Source organism: Myxocyprinus asiaticus, chromosome 33 (assembly GCF_019703515.2).
Source record: "Myxocyprinus asiaticus isolate MX2 ecotype Aquarium Trade chromosome 33, UBuf_Myxa_2, whole genome shotgun sequence".
NCBI lineage: Eukaryota > Metazoa > Chordata > Actinopteri > Cypriniformes > Catostomidae > Myxocyprinus > Myxocyprinus asiaticus.
In genome coordinates, this window is record NC_059376.1 from 18,914,626 (window position 1) to 18,933,527 (window position 18,902).

The following is an 18,902-nucleotide window of genomic DNA, read 5'->3' on the forward strand; positions in this document are numbered from 1 at the left end:
TCATATTTACACAATGTCCTATAAAGAGCAATTTGCCAACATACCAAGTCCCTAACACCATAACTACTAAAATATAATAATAAATCTAGCTAATACTTTATACTTTTTGTATGCTATTTCAGGAGCGCAGTAATTTCTTTACAAGTACAGCTTTCATATGTGTATTTTATGATCATAAACGAAATCTCTTTGTAGAAATGTTTCAATAAATGTTTATAATTTTTTTTTGTTTTTATAGCGGTTTTATAGCAGAAGTTTGAATCTGAGAATTTGTGCTTTAAATCTTTTTATGTCTACATACACTGCCAATTCAAAGAAGCAGATCTCCCAGTCCCCATATTCAAGGTTAGTACTTGTTACAGCATCAAGTCAATGTATAATGTAATTTCCTAACTTTTTATAAAGGCAGTTGCCATTTATAAAGATTAAACATGTAATCCTCATATTTTTTGGTACTAACTTTACATAAATCCACTGTGGCAATATGTGACAAATAATAATCCTAATTTCTAAATTGATTTGCTATTTTCCATTCAAACTCTTTTCATCTGTTCCTCTGACCTCATCAAAACCAAGTTAGGTAGATATTATTAATGCTTTAACCCTCCACTGTATCACAAAGTAGGTATGCATTTTTCAGAATAGTGATCCATTCGACCCCCAAAAAACTCTTCAATGATAAATACAATAAAACAAATCAAATAAACTGGCATAGTGCATTGCTGCATTGTGTACACCCCTCAAAGAATCTTAACATATTAAAATTTTGCTGCATCATTGGTTCATATTTTATACCTGAGGTCTCTGAAACACCTAACAAGCAATAACATTTTTAATGAAGAACATTCAAAACAAGTGTTTTTATTTTATTTTTTTATAATATGTTCTCATAGGTTTAGAAAATTTTTAGCAATTAAAATCCAATGACCCCCACGTAGAGCATAAGGGTTTAGAATGAAATAATAAACCATGTTACATGTCAATAAACCTTTGTTTTGTGTTTGTTTAGGTTGATGAGAATTATGTTGGAGCACCAAAGGAGTTGACATTCGTAAGACTTAATGACATCATTAGGGACAGTTTCCTATCTGAAATGTGTTAACACTTTGGAGAGGTTCAGGATTTGTTTTGTGCAATCTGAAAAATAAGAAGCATTTAGGAATAGCAAAGGCCATTTTCAATCTGCAAAGGCAGCAAACAACACAGTACAAAACCTCCACAACACCTCTGTGATGGGAAACATCATCCATGGGGTGTTTGACCCCAAAGGTAATTCCACTTAATTCCTCTTTCTTTAATATAACATCTTTTTAGGCTTATCAATAAATATTAAATTAAGGTTTTCATATACAGTATCATGCTGTATATACATGTCTGTCTTTATTTCTGTTGTGATAGACAAATGTATTATATTTACATCTTATTTGTTATTCAGGGACGTTTCATAGGTGTGAAAAGAAAGCGATACTTCCAGATGCTTGTCAGTGTTTTCTACACACCTTTCACTGACCCTGTTGGAGAAGAGACCTATGGATCCCAGTTACCACCCTCCACTGATGACTCCTCTTTAAGTACTTAAGTTGAAAGATAAGTAAAACATGCAAAAAAAGTAATAAGTAGTTGAATGGATTTGGCTTTACAGGTCTGTTGTTCTACTGTTCACTGAAGCTAGCACATAGTATTATGTTTATTACCATTCAAAAGTTTGGAATCACTGTATTCTTGAAGGAAATTATATTTGTATTCACCAAGGATGGTTTAAATTAATCATAAATTACAGTAAATACATTTAAAATATTAAAAAACTATTTCTGTGTAAATAAATGCTGTATCCTTCAAACTTTCTGTTCATTCAAGAGACCTCCACTTGCAGAAATTATGCCTTAGGCATTCTAGCATTTAGTTTATTTACATATTCAAGTGAAGTTTCATCCTATGCTTTCTATAGCACTTCCCAATGATGTCATTGGCTTGTAGGACACTTTTCACAGACTTTACGATCAAACCTGTCTAACAACAGCTCAGCACCTCAAACTTAGACTCCATCCATCATCCATCCACCCATCCATAATTTTGAATTCTAATCATTTACCATCCAATTTTTAAATTATTTTGCACATTCTACACTTTTCTTATTATTTGCCAGTGTCAGATTAGCCTAAATGGCCAGCATCCCAGAGTTTTGTCTTCACTGATGTAGTGATGAAACTGGTGACTGACATGTACTGGTTATTGAAACTGTCTGTTTCTCAAACTAGAGACTCTGATGTGTGTGTCTGGGTCGTCTGCTTCTCTTTTTGTCCTGATTTGATCCAGTATGTTTGATCCTTTCAAGTCAGTAGTTCTTGCCATTCTGAAACCAAAATATGATGTAATTTGCACAACTGTTTTCAACTGTTCTATTAATAAGAGAAGTGTAATGTTTGCAGGAACGAGACAAGATAAAGTGGATCTAAATGCTGCTTTTTTAATATAAACTCAGAAAATAAACACAAGAAACCAAAAACATGAGAACAGAACAAACCGCTACATCCATGAATTGATAAGAACAGACAAAGAACACAGGGGAACACAGGGATTAAATATACAAGGACTAATAGGGTTAACAAGACACACCTGGGAGTAACAAACACAAGAACTAATGAACAAAGACAAGGAAAAGAACTACAAAACCCATAATCAAATGAAAGACACGAAGTAAAAAATAAACATGCATGGTGGCATCCTTACAGAGCCCCCCTGTCTAAGGAGTGGCTCCTGAAGCTCCTTAATACATAATAAACAAAAAACACTTCATAGGAGGAGCAGGAGATTAAGGAGCTGGCTGTCCAGGAGAGAAAAGGAGGGGAACGAGAGGAGCTGAAGGCCATGGGTGAATCCAGAGAGACGGCTGGAGGGCAAGATGGACCAGCTGGCCAAGGCGGAGTGGGCGGAGGGTCCGGAGACCAACATGAACCAGGAGACCAGGGCGGAGAGCCCGGAGGCAGATATGGGCCAAGAGACCAGGGCAGACCAGGAGACCAAGGTGTAGCTGGTGGAGGGCCCGGAGAGCATGGTGGACCAGGAGACCAGGGCGGATGGCCAGAAGACCAGCGCAGACCAGGTGGATGGCCAGGAGACCAGGGCAGACCAGGCAGACGGCCAGGAGACCAAGGCAGACCAGGTGGATGGCCAGGAGATCAGGGCGGACATTGCGGAGCAGCAGATGACCAACAGGAACCCGGCGGATGGCCGTTAGAAGCTGGCTGGGTCCAGGCAACAGGGGAATTAGAGAGCTCAGATGTGAGAACAGCTGGGGAATCAGAGGGCTCGGAGGTCAAGGAAACCTGGTATTCAAAGAGTTCATAATTCAGTGTAGCTGGGGACTCTAAGAGTTCAGAGTTCAGAGTAACTGGGGACTCAGAGGGCTCAGAGGTCAAGGCAACATGGGACTCAAAGAGTTTGGAGATCAGAGTAGTAGTAGACTCAGAGAGCAAGGCACTAGGGGACTCAGAGAGCAAGGCACTAGGGGACTCAGAGGCAATAGGGAGCAAAGTACTAGGGAGCAAGGCACTAGGGAGCAAGGCAGCTGGGAACTCAAGCAACAATAAAACATGGAGCTCAGGAAGAGTGTCATTAAAGGACAAGGTACAAAGTGAGTCAGGGAGCATGGCACTGGGGAGCAAGGCACTAGGGAGCAAGGCAGCTGGGAACTCATAGGGCGCAAAGGCTAGGGAAGCTGAGGACTCAAGGGGCAGGGCCATGGGAAAATCAAGGGGCGGAGCCATGGAAAACTCAAGGGGAAGAGCCATGGAAAACTCAAGGGGTAGAGTCATGGAAGACTTGAGGGGCGGGGCCATGGAAGACTTGAGGGGTGGAGCCGCAGGAGAAAGATTCTCAGGAGAAGCAGGTGGAGCTGCTGGACAGGGGACAGCAGACTGGGCAGCGGCCACTGGACAGGGGTTATACTGGAAGTGGGTGGCCGCTGGGCACTGAACAGACTGGCAGCTTGTGTCTGACAGGTGCTGGCCACAGGAATGAGCAACAGAATGGTTGACGACTGTTGGGGACTGGACAGGCTCAAAGGTCACCGGTGCTTGGTCGAACGATTTAATCAGACCCTAAAGAATATGATTTGTAAGTTCGTGCACGAAGACGCTCGAAATTGGGACAAGTGGCTCAAGCCCCTGTGGTTCTCCCCATTTGAATTATTGTATGGGCATCAACCACGTAGCATGCTCTACATCCTAGGGGAAAACTGGGAGGAGATACCTTCAAATAGCAAAAATGAAATTCAGTAAATTTTTGACCTGAGAGCAAAACACCGCACACTGGGGCAATTAACACAGGAGAATTTGCTCCAGGTTCAAGAACGTCAAAGCTGGATGTATAATAGGGGTACTCGGTTACGATTATTTACACCGGGAGATAAAGTCCTTGTATTGCTCCACACATCGAGCTCTAAATTACTTACCAAGTGGCAAGGACCCTTTGAGGTCATACGACGAGTTGGGGAAGTCGAGTGTGAGGTTAAATGAATGGATAGAGTCAGAGCACGTCAGATTTACTAACTCAATCTCCTAAAACCGTGGAGAGAGGCGGTCCCCCTGACTTTGGCGATGGTGGTTCCAGAGAGGAAGGAGCTCAGACTGGAGGTGAACTTAAAAGCCACCGATCGGTTACTTGCAGAGACCACCTCTCACCATCACAAGTCACAGAGGTTGCCAGGTTGCAGGAAGAATTTTCCAACGTGTTCTCGCCTCTTCACAGCCGTACGAATCTTATAGATAGAGCACCATATCAAAACAACCCCAGGGGTAGTGGTACATAGTCATCCCTACTGATTACCTGAGCACAAAAAGAAGTGGTTCAGGAAGAATAAAAGGCCATGCTAGATATGGGGGTAATAGAAGAATCCCACAGTGACTGGGCCAGCTCGTTGGTGCTGGTTCCAAAGAGCAATGGCGCAGTCCGTTCTGTTTGGATTATAGAAAAATCAATGCGGTGTCTAAATTTGATGTGTACCCAATGCCTCAGATTGATGAACTGCTCAATCGGTTAGGCGCAACTCGCTTTTATTCTAAATTTGATTTAACGAAGGGATATTGGCAGATCCCCTTAATTCCCGTGTCTCATGAAAAGATGGTATTTTCCACACTGTTCAGATTACACCAATTTGTGACATTTCTGTTCTGTTTGTTCATGTACCTGGCTATATTTCAGCGGCTCATGGACAGAATCCTCAGATCGCATGGTGCTTAATTGGCAGCGGCACCTGCAGCAACTGAGGGCTGTCCTGAGATCGTTGAGATGGGCGGGACTCACGGCAAACCCAAAGAAGTGCGCAATTGGGCAGGTGGAAGTACGGTATCTGGGCTTCCACTTGGGTCATGGGCAGGTACGGCCCCAAATTGATAAGACCGCAGCTATTGCAGCATGCCCAAGATCTAAGACCAAAAAGGAGGTGAGACAGTTCCTGGGGCTGGCTGGCTGGCTACTATCGTAGGCTTGTGCCTAATTTTTCGAACTGTCACCAGCCTGCTAACTGATCTGACTAAAAACGGGGCACCAGATCTGATCCAGTGGACAGAGCTGTGTCAGCAGGTGTTCACGCTGGTGAAAGCTGCACTTTGCGGTGGGCTGTTATTGCACTCTCCTGATTTCTCGCTCCCTTTTATTTTGCAGATGGACGTATCAGGAGCTAAGTGATGGCTACCTGGCCTGAGTCGGGCGATGGGGGTATGTGGTGATGTGGGCGTGGCCGAGCAACATCTGTGGAGGGCGAGGCCAGGAGAGGAAGAACGGTAAGGATTGACACCTGTGGGAAATCACCTCTAACAGCTGTTTTGTGTTGCAGTGAGAGCTGGAGAGGGATAAAAGGAGAGAGAGAGAGAGAGAGAGAGAGAGAGAGAGAGAGAGATGCACGCAGCAGAGTTGAGCTGTGTGTTTATTTGTTGTGCTGAAAAGCAAACCATTTGTTGTGAAAAGTGAATAAAAAATAAAGTCTGACATTGGACATTTACCCGGCCCTCGCTTCCTCCTAAAGAAGAGAACTGGAGATCTGTCACAAATGGATTTTTGCACAGAACTTTGAACTTGAGAACTGTCTGGATTGTTTAGCTAAAAAAAGAAACGCCAGCCAAAAAGGTTTTAATTTTATTTTATAATACGATTGTGTCATGATAATTATAATGATTTGTGTTTATCTTCAGTTAAAGAGGAAGGATCCATTAGATGAGAGGTCCACTGATATAAAAAGGATCTGTTCTTCACCTGGTCCTGAGCACTCTGATGATGAAGGTCAGTTTGACATTTGCTGTTTTAGTTGACTTTTGAAACAATTCTAATCCTTAAGTGTGTTAAAATTGTTTATAATTTTACTAAGCTGTAGTTGCACCATTGGCTTCACTGCTTTGAAGTTATACCATTTGAGTTCACCTTTGTTTCAGAACACTATTGAGTCATTACCAACTGTTTTTCAGTTATTTATATTAGTTTTAATTACAGTGCATCCAGAAAGTATTCACAGCGCTTCACTTTTTCCACATTTTATTATGTTACAGCCTTATTCCAAAATGGATTAAATCAATTATTTTCCTCAAAATTCTACAAACAATACCCCATAATGACAATGTGAAAGAAGTTTTTTTGAAATCTTTGCAAATTTATTAAAAATAAAAACGAAAAAAATTGCATGTACATAAGTATTCACAGCCTTTGCTATGACACTCAAAATTGAGCTCAGGTGCATCCTGTTTCCACTGATCATCCTTGAGATGTTTTTACAACTTGATTGGAGTCCACCTGTGGTAAATTCAGTTGATTGGACATGATTTGGAAAGGCACACACCTGTCTATATAAGGTCCCACAGTTAACAGTGCATGCCAGAGCACAAACCAAGCCATGAAGTCCAAGGAATTGTCTGTAGACCTCCGAGACAGGATTGTATCGAGGCACAGATCTGGGGAAGGGTACAGAAAAATTTCTGCAGCATTGAAGGTCCCAGTGAGCACAGTGGCCTCCATCATCCATAAATGGAAGAAGTTTGGAACCACCAGGACTCTTCCTAGAGCTGGCCGCCTGGCCAAACTGAGCGATCAGGGGAGAAGGGCCTTAGTCAGGAAGGTGACCAAGAACCCGATGATCACTCTGACAGAGCTCCAGCATTTCTCTGTGGAGAGAGGAGAACCTTCCAGAAGAACAACCATCTCTGCAGCACTCCATCAATCAGGCCTGTTTGGTAGAGTGGCCAGATGGAAGCCACTCCTCAGTAAAAGGCACATGACAGCCCACCTGGAGTTTGCCAAAAGGCACCTGAAGGACTCTCAGACCATGAGAAACAAAGATTGAACTCTTTGGCCTGAATGGCAAGCATCATGTCTGGAGGAAACCAGGCACCACTCATCACCTGGCCAATACCATCCCTACAGTGAAGCATGGTGGTGGCAGCATCATGCTGTGGGGATGTTTTTCAGCGGCAGGAACTGGGAGACTAGTCAGGATCGAGGGAAAGCTGAATGCAGCAATGTACAGAGACATCCTTGATGAAAACCTGCTCCAGAGCGCTCTGGACCTCAGACTGGGGCGAAGGTTCATCTTCCAACAGGACAATGACCCTAAGCACACAGCCAAGATAACAAAGGAGTGGCTCCGGGACAACTCTGTGAATGTCCTTGAGTGGCCCAGCCAGAGCCCAGACTTGAACCCGATTGAACATCTCTGGAGAGATCTGAAAATGGCTGTGCCCCGACGCTCCCCATCCAACCTGATGGAGCTTGAGAGGTCCTGCAAAGAATAAAAAATAGGTGTGCTAAGCTTGTAGCATCATACTCAAAAAGACTTGAGGCTGTAATTGGTGCCAAAGGTGCTTCAACAAAGTATTGAGTAAAGGCTGTGAATACCTATGTTCATGTGATTTTTTTTTAATTTATTTTTTAATCTATTTTTTTATAAATTTGCAAAGATTTCAAACAAACTTCTTTCACGTTGTCATTATGGGGTATTGTTTGTAGAATTTTGAGGAAAATAATGAATTGAATCAATTTTGGAATAAGGCTGTAACATAACAAAATGTGGAAAAAGTGAAGCGCTGTGAATACTTTCCGGATGCACTGTAGATCTGGCACACTGACGAAATATGGTCAACATTTACATCTTAAAGAGCCAGCAACTAGCCCCAGAGAATGATGGAGAGGAGGACACAACCAAAAAAAACCAGTGAAGACTCCATGGTGAAATTCAGACCTTCCAGGCCTCTGGAGTTAGACAGTGAAGAGAAAGAAGAAGAGGAGGAAAATTCTGAGAAGGAAGAGGATCCAAAATCAAAGGAAGTTCAGGTGTCTGCTCAGGTATTGCTTCATTTACTTGAAATCAAAGAAATTAAAGTAACATTTATCACAGAGCTGGAAGTGTCATAGGCATTTGTTCTATATTGCTGTATTCAGTAGAGCATCATTTTCCATGAGTGGACATACATAGGTGTGATGGTGTCTAATTGTGCAGAAGTGAGGAGTCATCAGACTCTTTGTCTTCTGGAGAGGACAATTTCTCCATGGATGGAGAAATTTATTTACCTGAAAGTCCAGATGAGGATAGAAGTTTGGTAGAAGAGATTTGGATAACATCAGATGAGGATGGTAATGAAAACAGGGAGATAATGCGCTCTCCTGTTCACTCATCTTTTGTGCACTGGGAAGATGATCTCGAGCCCCCTTTGAACCCATCTGCTCCAGTTTCGGCTGAAAGTGATGTTGACCACACATCTCTAGGCTAGTTCATTTACTTTGTTTTGGCATTTAAACACAAACATTCTCCATGTTTCCCTACAGGAAAACAATATATAATTATATTTGTCCACTAGAGGTCATTGTATGGGCAAGACACTTTCATCTAAACATTTAGTTCTGGTCTTAAAAAGGAGATTGATTATGGAGACTTGGAAGTACTCTGTATAATTTCTAAATGCTAGTGAAATATCCAGTATCTCTTATAATAAAGGTTTATTAATTTAGAGGAAAGATGTATGTTTTTAGATTTTCTGGACATCAAGTGACTTTTTTCTATTCTTTCATAGTAAGAAATAACCAAATTGTCAGTGTTGAAAAATATAATTTGTTTTTCTGCTCTTGCAGATTTGGACCCAGAAGACCCAGAGGAGGAACTAAGTGTTAGAGTATACATGCAGAGTCTGAAATTGTCTGACCCTTTCAAATACCCCATACAGTACCCAGTAAAACATTGTTTATCAAACAAACTTAATCTACCAGACCCAATGATATTCTTCACAGAACAGGAGCTAGAGCTGCCAAGTTCACCGTCTCTTTCAGATGGAGCGTTGTCGGGTAACAGTTTAGGCTTTATTGATCCGTGGAGAAAATGTTAAAGGGACGGTTCACCCAAAAATTAGAATTTGTTCATCATTTACTTACTCTCATGTTGTTCCAATCTCAAATGCCTTTTTTTCCCATAAAACACAGAATGACAGCCTCAGTCACCATGCACTTTCATTGTACAGAAAAAAGATGCAATACAAGTTAATGGTGACTGTTACTAGTTAGTGTTACTAAATATTTTTTTTTATTATGCTCATACTTTTTAAAAGAGCTGTAACTGGGAAATATATTTGTATATTTGAATTAACATGCCTTCATAAAGAGACTACAATTACAAATTTTATAATTATTGAATCGTTATGCTTTCAGGTGATTTGGAGACACAATATACAACAGATTCTGAGGAGCAGTGAGTTATAACAGAAACACTGGAGGATTTGGAGAACCTCAGAATGATCACACCCACTGACTTCTTGTCCAGTGACCCTGAAATGCAACTTGGATGCAGACTTTTACCTCCTGCTGGTGAGATGGTGGAGCTGCCACACACACACCTGGTGGATGTCTGGAAATTGAGGAGGCTGAGGATTATGTTCTACCTCAAGGTCCACCTACACCTCTACCTCCACCTCCTTCTCCAACAGGCATCCAGGATATTCCATGCTCACCCCTTTTACCAGTATCTTCCTCTCTCTTTCTCATACCCTGCATATGAGGAAACACCAAAAAACTCCTGGTAGGATGAATGGCAGTGGCCAAATTTATGACTCTGAGGTAACAGGTAGCCTGTTATCTCCCTCTAAACATTTGCTCTCTCCATGTGCTGACAGTGGTATTCCTAGAGTTCCAGGGAGAGATTTGTCTCCATCTTCATCTGTCTTAAACAATAGAGATACATTTAGAGCAAAGAGAGCTGTGGTTTGATCAGCAGCCACTCAGCTCACACGCTAGCCAGGCACTGCCTAGTAGACTCCATCCTCACAACTCAGGTTTTAAATGGCAAACTGATAATCTTGGTATAGATAATGGTCATCTACCTTCTGAGCATGGTATACACTCACCTCAAACAGCGCTTTTGGACATGGCACACTTCAAAAGGCATCGAGAGCAGCTTAAAATGAAAATACGAATGACTGTTGCAGTGAAACAGACAATCAATGAATAGTCATCCATCAGGTTTTGGGGCGTTTGGATCATGTCTCTGATATCACAACTAAACAAATTCAATCAGAAACCTGGAGACAGAGGCCACTGCAGGAGCTTGAAGACAAGCTTAAACAAAAGACGTTGGAGAAACAAAGGCTGCAGGAGTCTTTGTGTGTTTGGAGAATGTGGGGAGAACCATGGCCACAGTCATCTGCACATTATCTCATTTTCCCTCCACGCTTAGAGACGAGAAGCTGGTCCTCCATGCTGTCTGGACTAAGGGGGTGAATGAGGAGGAGATCAGGCATCTGAAGGCCACCTATGAGAAGCTTTTGCTTGTAGTTAATGAATGTGATTGGCTGAGGAGCTGGATCCCACATCCTCATCGTGTCGCTTTAGAAGACATTCATTTAGCTGATGTCGTATGAATTACATTTATGCTGACTGTCCGTGATTTTTGGAGCTCCTAAAGAGAAATCTCCATTCACTTGCATTTTAAGGACCTACTGAACTAAGATATTTTTCTATTTTTCTTCAAATGTGTTCTGGTGAAGAAAGAAAGTCATACATACCAGGGATATCATGAGGGTGAGTAAATAATTACATAATTTTCATTTTTTGGTGAACTATCCCTTTAAAAAGGTTTTGAGTGCAGATTAATAGAGGCCAATGACAGTTTGACAAGATGGTAAACAGTTAGTAGCCTATCATCTCCAGAGGCTCAGTTTTTACCATCTTCAGTTGTAAATCTGGAGATTTGTCCAGCCCAGAATTTTCAGGGAACATTGATGGCTTACTGCTTAAAGTTTTTTGTTTTGTTTTTCCATGAAGCTTACTGTTGGATTGTTTGGATTAAAGTTAAATATGCTTTTCTGAGTTTTTAATGTAATGTAAAAATAAAACATATATTGTTTCGAAATAATTGTTTATATTGTCTCCGAACAGACCTTACTCCATATCAATCCACTATTCTTTTAATCAGTGTCCGTTAATGCCAGCGTTGACTGAGTTATGTAATTTCCCTTGAAAAATACACTTCACTATCTAAGTGCAAACAATATATAACTTTGATTTACAAACATTCAAACGAGAAGAAAAAATAGACCTTTTGGAGAATGCGGGCATCGATCCCGCTACCTCTCGCATGCTAAGCGAGCGCTCTACCATTTGAGCTAATTCCCCATCGATGGTGTTACTTAGTACATACAGGGACTCAACACCAATAGGCTATTTTTCGCTGAAAAACATAAGCGAAGATTAGCGAATAGATAGATATATAGATAGATATACATAGATACATACATACATACATACATACATACATACATACATACATACATACATACATACATATATATATCGACAAAGAAATCGACATCTTCTTTAAATGATCTTATAGCGACTTTTGGAACAAAACTTTGACTGATTTCAACTCTTGCTGCTACAAAGTCCGTCCACTTAAAAAAAAAGCCCTTTATTACATCAGAGATATTGATTTTTGTATCAGAACAGGTAAAGTCATTTAAAGACAAAACTGGTGGTACAAAATATTATGGCACAATGCTTGCATTAACAGAAGCTTTCCAGAGTGTTTTAAAGTGATAGTTCACCCAAAAATGAACCCTCATGCCATCCCATATGTGTTTGACTTTCTTCTGCAAAACACAAATTAAGATTTTTAGAGTAATATTTCAGCTCTGTAGGTCCATACAATGCAAGTGAACAGGTGGCAAAACTTTGACACTCTAAAAAGCACATAAAGGCAGCACAAAAGTAATCCATACGACTCCAATGTTTTAATCCATATCTTCAGAAGCAATATGATAGGTCTGGGTTAGTGAGAATTTAAGTCCTTTTTGCTAGAAATTCTTCACCCTGTCAAGTAGGGGCTATATGCATGTGAATCACCAAAAACACAAGAAGAAGAATGTGAAAGTTAAAGTGGAGATTGACTGCGAAGGATGGAGAATTTATAGTAAAAAATGACTTAAAATGTTATCTCTTTCTTACCCACACCTATCATATCACTTCTGAAGATATGGATTTAACCACTGGAGTCTTATGGATTATTTAATGCTGACTTGTTTGATTTTTAGAGCTTCAAAATTCTGGCACTCATTCACTTGCATTGTATGGACCAAAAGAGCTGAAAGATTCTTCTAAAAATCTTCATTCAAGTTCAGCAGATAAAAGAAAGTCACACGCATCTGGGATAGCATGAGGGTGAATGATGAGAATTTTTTTATTTTTGGATGAACAATGCCTTTAAAGGGACAAAAATATGACTATTTTAAACACTATAACATTAAGTTTACTGTGCATCTTTAGATATGTGTAGGCCTATTTTAGTGTGTCATTCCTCTAAAGGGCCCATTTAGAGTTTCTCTGATGTGCCGTTGGCTGTAAGGATGGTGAGGTTTCCTCGAGCATTCTGGTCAGCTTCAATTGCCTCAAACAGAGATTTGAAATTTCCAGCACCAAACCCCTGAAACAACAGAGGAATGAAATATTATTTACACTGACAAAAATTCTTTGAGCTGTGATAAATGTGGAATTTATAAAAAAATAAAATAAATGAAGAAAAAAAATATTGCTTGTTTCTTAGATTTATATATGCAATCGTACTTGATGATTGTGTCTCTGAATGACTTCTAGAAACACAGTTGGTCTATCTTGCACTGGTTTGGTGAAGATCTGGAGCAGGTAGCCATTGTCGTCATAATCCACCAAGATTTTTAATTCCTGTAGAAAATTATACCACATCATCTATTCTGGTCAACAGGGACTAAAAATGGTTCACGAAACAAAAGCAAAAACCGAAAAACTTTACAACAATTATTAAATAATTAAAATAATTTGGTCTGCAAACCTTGCCCACTTAGTGTGTGCATGTATGCAGGAGAGTGAGATTTAGGATGTTATGGCCAGATGTATGTTTGAAATATTTGTAATATTTTTAGGGATATATTTTATATAAAAAAATACTTTATATTATAAATGTATATTTTATATTAAAAAATTTAATGTATTGAAAAGACGTTACTGTATACTATGCTAAGAATTCCCCCAGATGGGATTTTTTGTGTGTGTGTGCTTATTTTCGAATTTTTTTGGGGATCTGGCAACACTGCAACTGGTATATCACCCACCCTTAGCACAGAGTACTTTCATTTTAAAAAGAACGTTATTGACTGTTCTTTTATTTCGCTCTAACCGGTTACCAATTGGACAGCAGGCTGCGGAACACTCGAACCGGAAGGAAAAAAATACTGTTTCTGCTCAGAACGAATGAAAAACATTTAGTTTTTAGTCCCTGCTGCAGAAATTTGTATTCATGTGGATAGCTGGAAGTCAATTTTGTTGAAGAAGTTTTTAAGATGTAAATTCTGCATTGTTCTAACCTCTGATAGTAAGTGGATAAAATTCTTTGGTAATCACTGGAAATATCTCACCTCCAGTATGCTGATGTCCTCAACAATTCTGACCTTGGAATGCTTCAGATTTTCTTTGAGCTGCTGGTAGTAAGTGTCAGGCACTGACATGAACTCCATGCCACGTTCCTTTAGGTTACGGATCTGAAGAGGGATTATATATGAAATATTTATTTCAGACTTTCTACTTAACCTCATTATGACTGTTATAATTTGCAAGTTTACTATGAATTTTGTTGACTCACAGCCTGATCATTGGCTGTGGTTTACTCACTGCAGTAATGATGTCAGAGGTGTTCATGGCAATGTGTTGAACCCCTGGACCACCATAGTATTCCACATATTCCTAATAAACAATGCAAAAAGATCATTAAAGATAGTTGGATGAATGGATGGATGGATGAATGAAAGGAGATGTCAAGTTTGCAAGTCCATGCCTGGATCTGGGACTTGCGCTTGCCCATGGCAGGTTCATTGATTGGCATTTTCACAGTTTCTTCATAGTTGGCAACAACTATGGAGCGAAGTGCACTGTAATCAGTCTGTAACTGCTTGTCATCTACAGACCAGAATCGGTGGAACAGCAGGTTCCTCTGATACCTTCAAACACATATACAAACACACATGTCAATGTACAGTATAACTCTGATCTTGCTGTGACAAGCACAGGCAAAAATGCCAGACAGTGACAGGTTATCATCTGTAAAATGAACAGCAATGGTTATGAACTACTGCTTGAAACAAGCCGTTTCAATCATTGAAAGATACTGCATGTAAAATAAACCTCAAGCACTATTTTCTCCAACCCTCTATTTTTGTGGGATGTTTGTTTAATATTGTGTTTTCCCCCTACAAAACAAAATTAGACACTTTTTTTAAGTGTCAAATTTTGTTCTGTCATGAATCTATGAACAAGAGCTGCCCAGTAGACTGATGTCTGATGGGGTCTGTTTTAGATCAGTGCTATTCCCACTCCCCACCACCCTCCTTTCCTCCCTCTCTCCCTCCCTACTGCATCTAACTATTTCCATATGGCATCTCAGACCCTTTGATGAGTTATTTTGCTGAGTCATAATTGCCATGGAGTTTTCTTGCATAATATTCAGTCATCCACTACAACTGCTTGAAATGCAACCACCCCCTTCACACCCCATTTGCGGTCTCTATCCATTTTCTCCTCAAGTCTACCACACATAACCTCTGATCTTTCTTTCTCTCTTTGCTCCATCCTCACCATGGAGACCAACTGCTGATCTGTGGGGAGTGGCTCTTAGCGTATTCTTACTGGATGGGGCAGATAGGGAGTTTCTGCCTCAGGACTTGCACTGTTCTAACCTTGTACCTCTCGTGACTTGTTTTATACATTTCAGAGGTCTCTCAGCCCTTTTTTTGCCTGTTTAGAATATTGACACTTAATAATCTGTAATTTAACTTCATTAAACAGATATTTCAATGGGTTTAGAAAGGTCATGTTTATACCATTCTACAACTGGCACCATCTCATTGTCTGGCTGATTTCCAACCACATGGTCAATGAAGTCAAGCTTGCCGCTTGGCCTGTAAAATAACAGCCACATTAATAGACAAATAAAAGGACTATGAAAGAAAATACATGATATACAAATATTTGGCCAACAAATTAAATAAATCGCCTCTATGGCAACACACTGACACATCATTTGTGGCAAATGCAATTTAACAGTATCCATCAGTTATCATATAATAAACATACTAAACTCACAGTTTTGCCAAGAAAGGGTCACAGAAAAGAGGAGGGTGAAATCCTGGGAGGAAGAGCCCATTATACCCTGCCCGCTCTATGAATGTGTGAGTTGTATCACCATACTATGAAAAGAAAAGAAAAATAATATAAAACAAGGCTAAAATTGTGTACACTTATATCTATTACTTAAATAATAACCACTTCTATAGCCATGTTTTCAATATAACAATCATTATACATGACATTATACATACTGTCCGCACCACTGCCAGTTTCACCCTTCCAAACTTATCCTCCACAACATGAGGCTCTTGATTGATGATGGCACCTCTTTCTTTTGCTTTCTACATGAACAAATGTCAATAAACAACACATAATGTTTCACCATATGGCTTTTGGGTTTAAAAGGAAGTTTTTAAGAAATAAAACACGACAGGAAACTACCAATATTTACCTCCACCAGGAACTCACAGTTCTCTACAGTGAACGCTATATCTTTAACACCATCTCCATGTTTCACCAGGTGATCCCCAATCTCTGTTTTAGAAAGAGGACAGATGACAAAGTACGGAGTTTGGTTTTTCAAATCATCAAATACCAAACAATATCAAAATCATTATTAATTCTCACCCTTATTTCCAGGATTCAATGCAGAGGTAAAGACATAAATAATCTGCGGAATAGATATACACATTCTGTTGATCATGGAATAGAGACATTTTTCAATAACATCTAACATCTAATCAAACTGGACAGGTTTGTACAGATTTACTCATACAAAATGAATAGGATAGACAGCAATCTGCCAAAATCTGATTCTCACCTTCCCCTGTTTCACAACGTGAGACACTATATCACGACTGCCTGTCTCCAGCCCTCGATATGCAATGGGTTCAAAACCCAACTTATTACAGTAGTAAGATGCGGCCTGGGATGCATAGAGAGGAAAAACAGGGTGAGATTTGAAAACAAATGCAATTAAAAACAAAAACAACAACAACAACTACAACAACAACAACCAAAAACTATACAAATGGTTTGAATTTTAAATGAAATAAACTTCACAAACTGATTCCTCAAAGAGAAACAACAGACACCTTTCAGTTTTCTACTTGTATGTAGACTATGAAAATAGCTCCATCTATTGGGGAGATTTTAGAAATGTCCAAAAATCTCCAATATGGATTGAATTAGTGAGTGGAGGATGGTGGTTTCTGCAGCTGCAGTGCTTATAGCTCCCACCCCTTATGAGAGCCAATAGCATCTCCCAACAGGACACCACCTCTAAGATTCAGAAACTCATAATCAAACAAAATAAACTAAATGATATAGTTAAAGATTACCTGTTTTGCATTTCCAACCCAGAAAGTGATGTGGTCAAAGCAGACAAACCTGCCCTGCTCGTGCTATTGACATATAAAAATCATAACAACAATGACATTAATATTTGTTGGATGCCTTCTATTCCACCAAACAGCCTTAAGCAAACCTAATCAAGAGACTCATATGAGGTAACAACTCCAAGTACATTAGAATCAGTATTCAGAAATATAATACACTATTAGTGCATTAGAGGAAATTTCCTATGCACAAAAAAGTAATTTCTTAAACAGATGATCCATTATTAGAAGTAATGACCGCATACCTTTTCACCTTTGTCAGTGTAAGTTGTCTGAAAGCAAAGACATAAGAAACAGAGGTTTATTTAAATCATTTGTGCAAGTCAGTATGCATTTCAAAGGCATTTGACATTTAGATTAGTCTATGCTTCAGCGCTAGATTTGTATAGTTCTATAATTATTCTGGAAAATAAAAGAATAATAACATTATAATTTAAAAAGCATGTCACTTGTTTTAAAAAGTGCCTTACCATCTTTATTTCTAGCAGCTCCTTCTAGGGACAATGACAAAAATGAGATGAGATGGGTGCAGATGGTCCAGATGTGAATTTGTAGTGTTTTTTAGGACTCTCCGCCCACCGGCGAAACAGGAGGAGAGGAACGCCAATGATGCCCTTACTGTGAGATTACTATCTGTACAGTATATCGCATATTTTAGCTGGTTTAATATTTATAATATTAAATTGTGGCATTAAAACTTTATATATTTTTTTACTGCAGCTACTGTCTGAATATAATGAGTAGTTTAGTCAAAAAAAAAACAAACAAAAAAAAAAAAACACACACACATTGCACAGATATACAAACCGGTCAAACGACGCACAGGATAGCTAATCCATCATTACCGCATCAGCTGTGTCGATTATTTGTCGATTATGAGCAACTATGCAAGCTGTTTTTTTTTTTCTTTTTTCTTTTTTTTTCTTTTTTTTAAAATGGGGGTTTGGTTTTTCGCTGTTTTCGTAACTTCAGTAGTTTGTCTATCTATGATAAAGAGGAGGCATACGATCTCTTGCATCCTATTGGCCGCTTGATGTGCGCCTGCATCTTTCAGTGTAACTTTGCAAGACCGAGAGGTTTAGTTCTTCCTTGAGGTAAAATTAAAATCAAAGTTCCGTTAAATGTATCTTATTTCAGCAGAATACCCAAATAAGTAGCTTTTTAAAAAATAACTTCAAGTATTAATCTTTGACAAACATTATAGGCTATAATGCTTGACAGACTAGAAGTTCACATTTATGAAAATACCTGAATTAAAGCATAATGACATTTCTAAAGTATGCCTATTTATAGTATAGGCCTACTAATATAATGTTTGTTGATGCTGTTATTGCATGAAAGTTATCAAAAAAATTATCCCCACATCATTCAAGTGTTTAAATTCCTTTCTAATTTGTAGGCTATCTTTCCCTCAAAATGTAATTTTCCCCCCAAAATTGCCTTGTCATTCTGACGACTTCAACTTAAAACTCCTCCCTGTCACTCCCCTTGTATTACAACAGGCAACATTATGGTAAACATCAAATATACAAGTCCCACTCCCCCCTTTTGTAATAGTTTGCAAAATGCTTTTTCCCTCTAAGGACTTAATTAGCAGTGCTTAAGCTGACACTAGGAACAATGTTTATACTAAGAACAATGTTGACACATTAAGTGTGAAGTGCAAATTCAGCATTCATCTCATCAAAGAGTGTTTTAATTTTAATTACAGATACAGAAAAAGTACAGAAAAAGAGCTCTTTGTTTAACAGAATTGTTTACAACTATGAAAGTGCTACTGTAACTACAAATCAGTCTGTTGTAAGACTCGTGTAAAACTGTGATGTATGTGTTCTCAGAAGTCCAAACCCATTGAGAGCAGGTACTTGAGCTTACCTACAGTAGATAGGC

General features: G+C 39.3%; 1 protein-coding gene, 1 long non-coding RNA gene and 1 other non-coding gene across 4 annotated transcripts; 1 reads left to right on the top strand and 2 right to left on the bottom strand.

Moving 5' to 3' along the window:
• Positions 1-5,715: 5,715 nt before the first annotated feature.
• On the top strand, positions 5,716-8,317 carry LOC127424164 (uncharacterized). The gene is made up of 3 exons (XR_007894418.1): positions 5,716-5,783; positions 6,192-6,279; positions 8,142-8,317. It is a non-coding gene; the product is annotated as an uncharacterized LOC127424164 (long non-coding RNA).
• A 3,048-nt stretch (positions 8,318-11,365) lies between these two features.
• Positions 11,366-17,889, bottom strand: LOC127424145 (4-hydroxyphenylpyruvate dioxygenase-like). 2 transcript variants are annotated; one of them, XM_051669082.1, is made up of 15 exons: positions 17,820-17,889; positions 17,483-17,645; positions 17,258-17,284; positions 16,956-17,018; positions 16,436-16,540; positions 16,243-16,285; positions 16,067-16,149; positions 15,876-15,956; positions 15,631-15,734; positions 15,369-15,446; positions 14,327-14,489; positions 14,164-14,235; positions 13,911-14,033; positions 13,084-13,200; positions 11,366-12,943 (listed from the first exon to the last, which is right to left on the bottom strand). In XM_051669082.1, exons 2-15 carry the CDS (start codon positions 17,483-17,485, stop codon positions 12,833-12,835), a joined length of 1,173 nt encoding a protein of 390 aa, XP_051525042.1. In that variant the 5' UTR covers positions 17,486-17,645; positions 17,820-17,889; the 3' UTR covers positions 11,366-12,832. The 2 variants fall into 2 exon arrangements, with proteins under 2 accessions (XP_051525042.1, XP_051525041.1); XM_051669081.1 differs by having other exon boundaries at positions 11,369-12,943; positions 15,867-15,956; positions 17,820-17,886.
• On the bottom strand, positions 11,568-11,640 carry trnaa-agc (transfer RNA alanine (anticodon AGC)). The gene has a single exon. It is a non-coding gene; the product is annotated as a tRNA-Ala (tRNA).
• Positions 17,890-18,902: the final 1,013 nt, after the last annotated feature.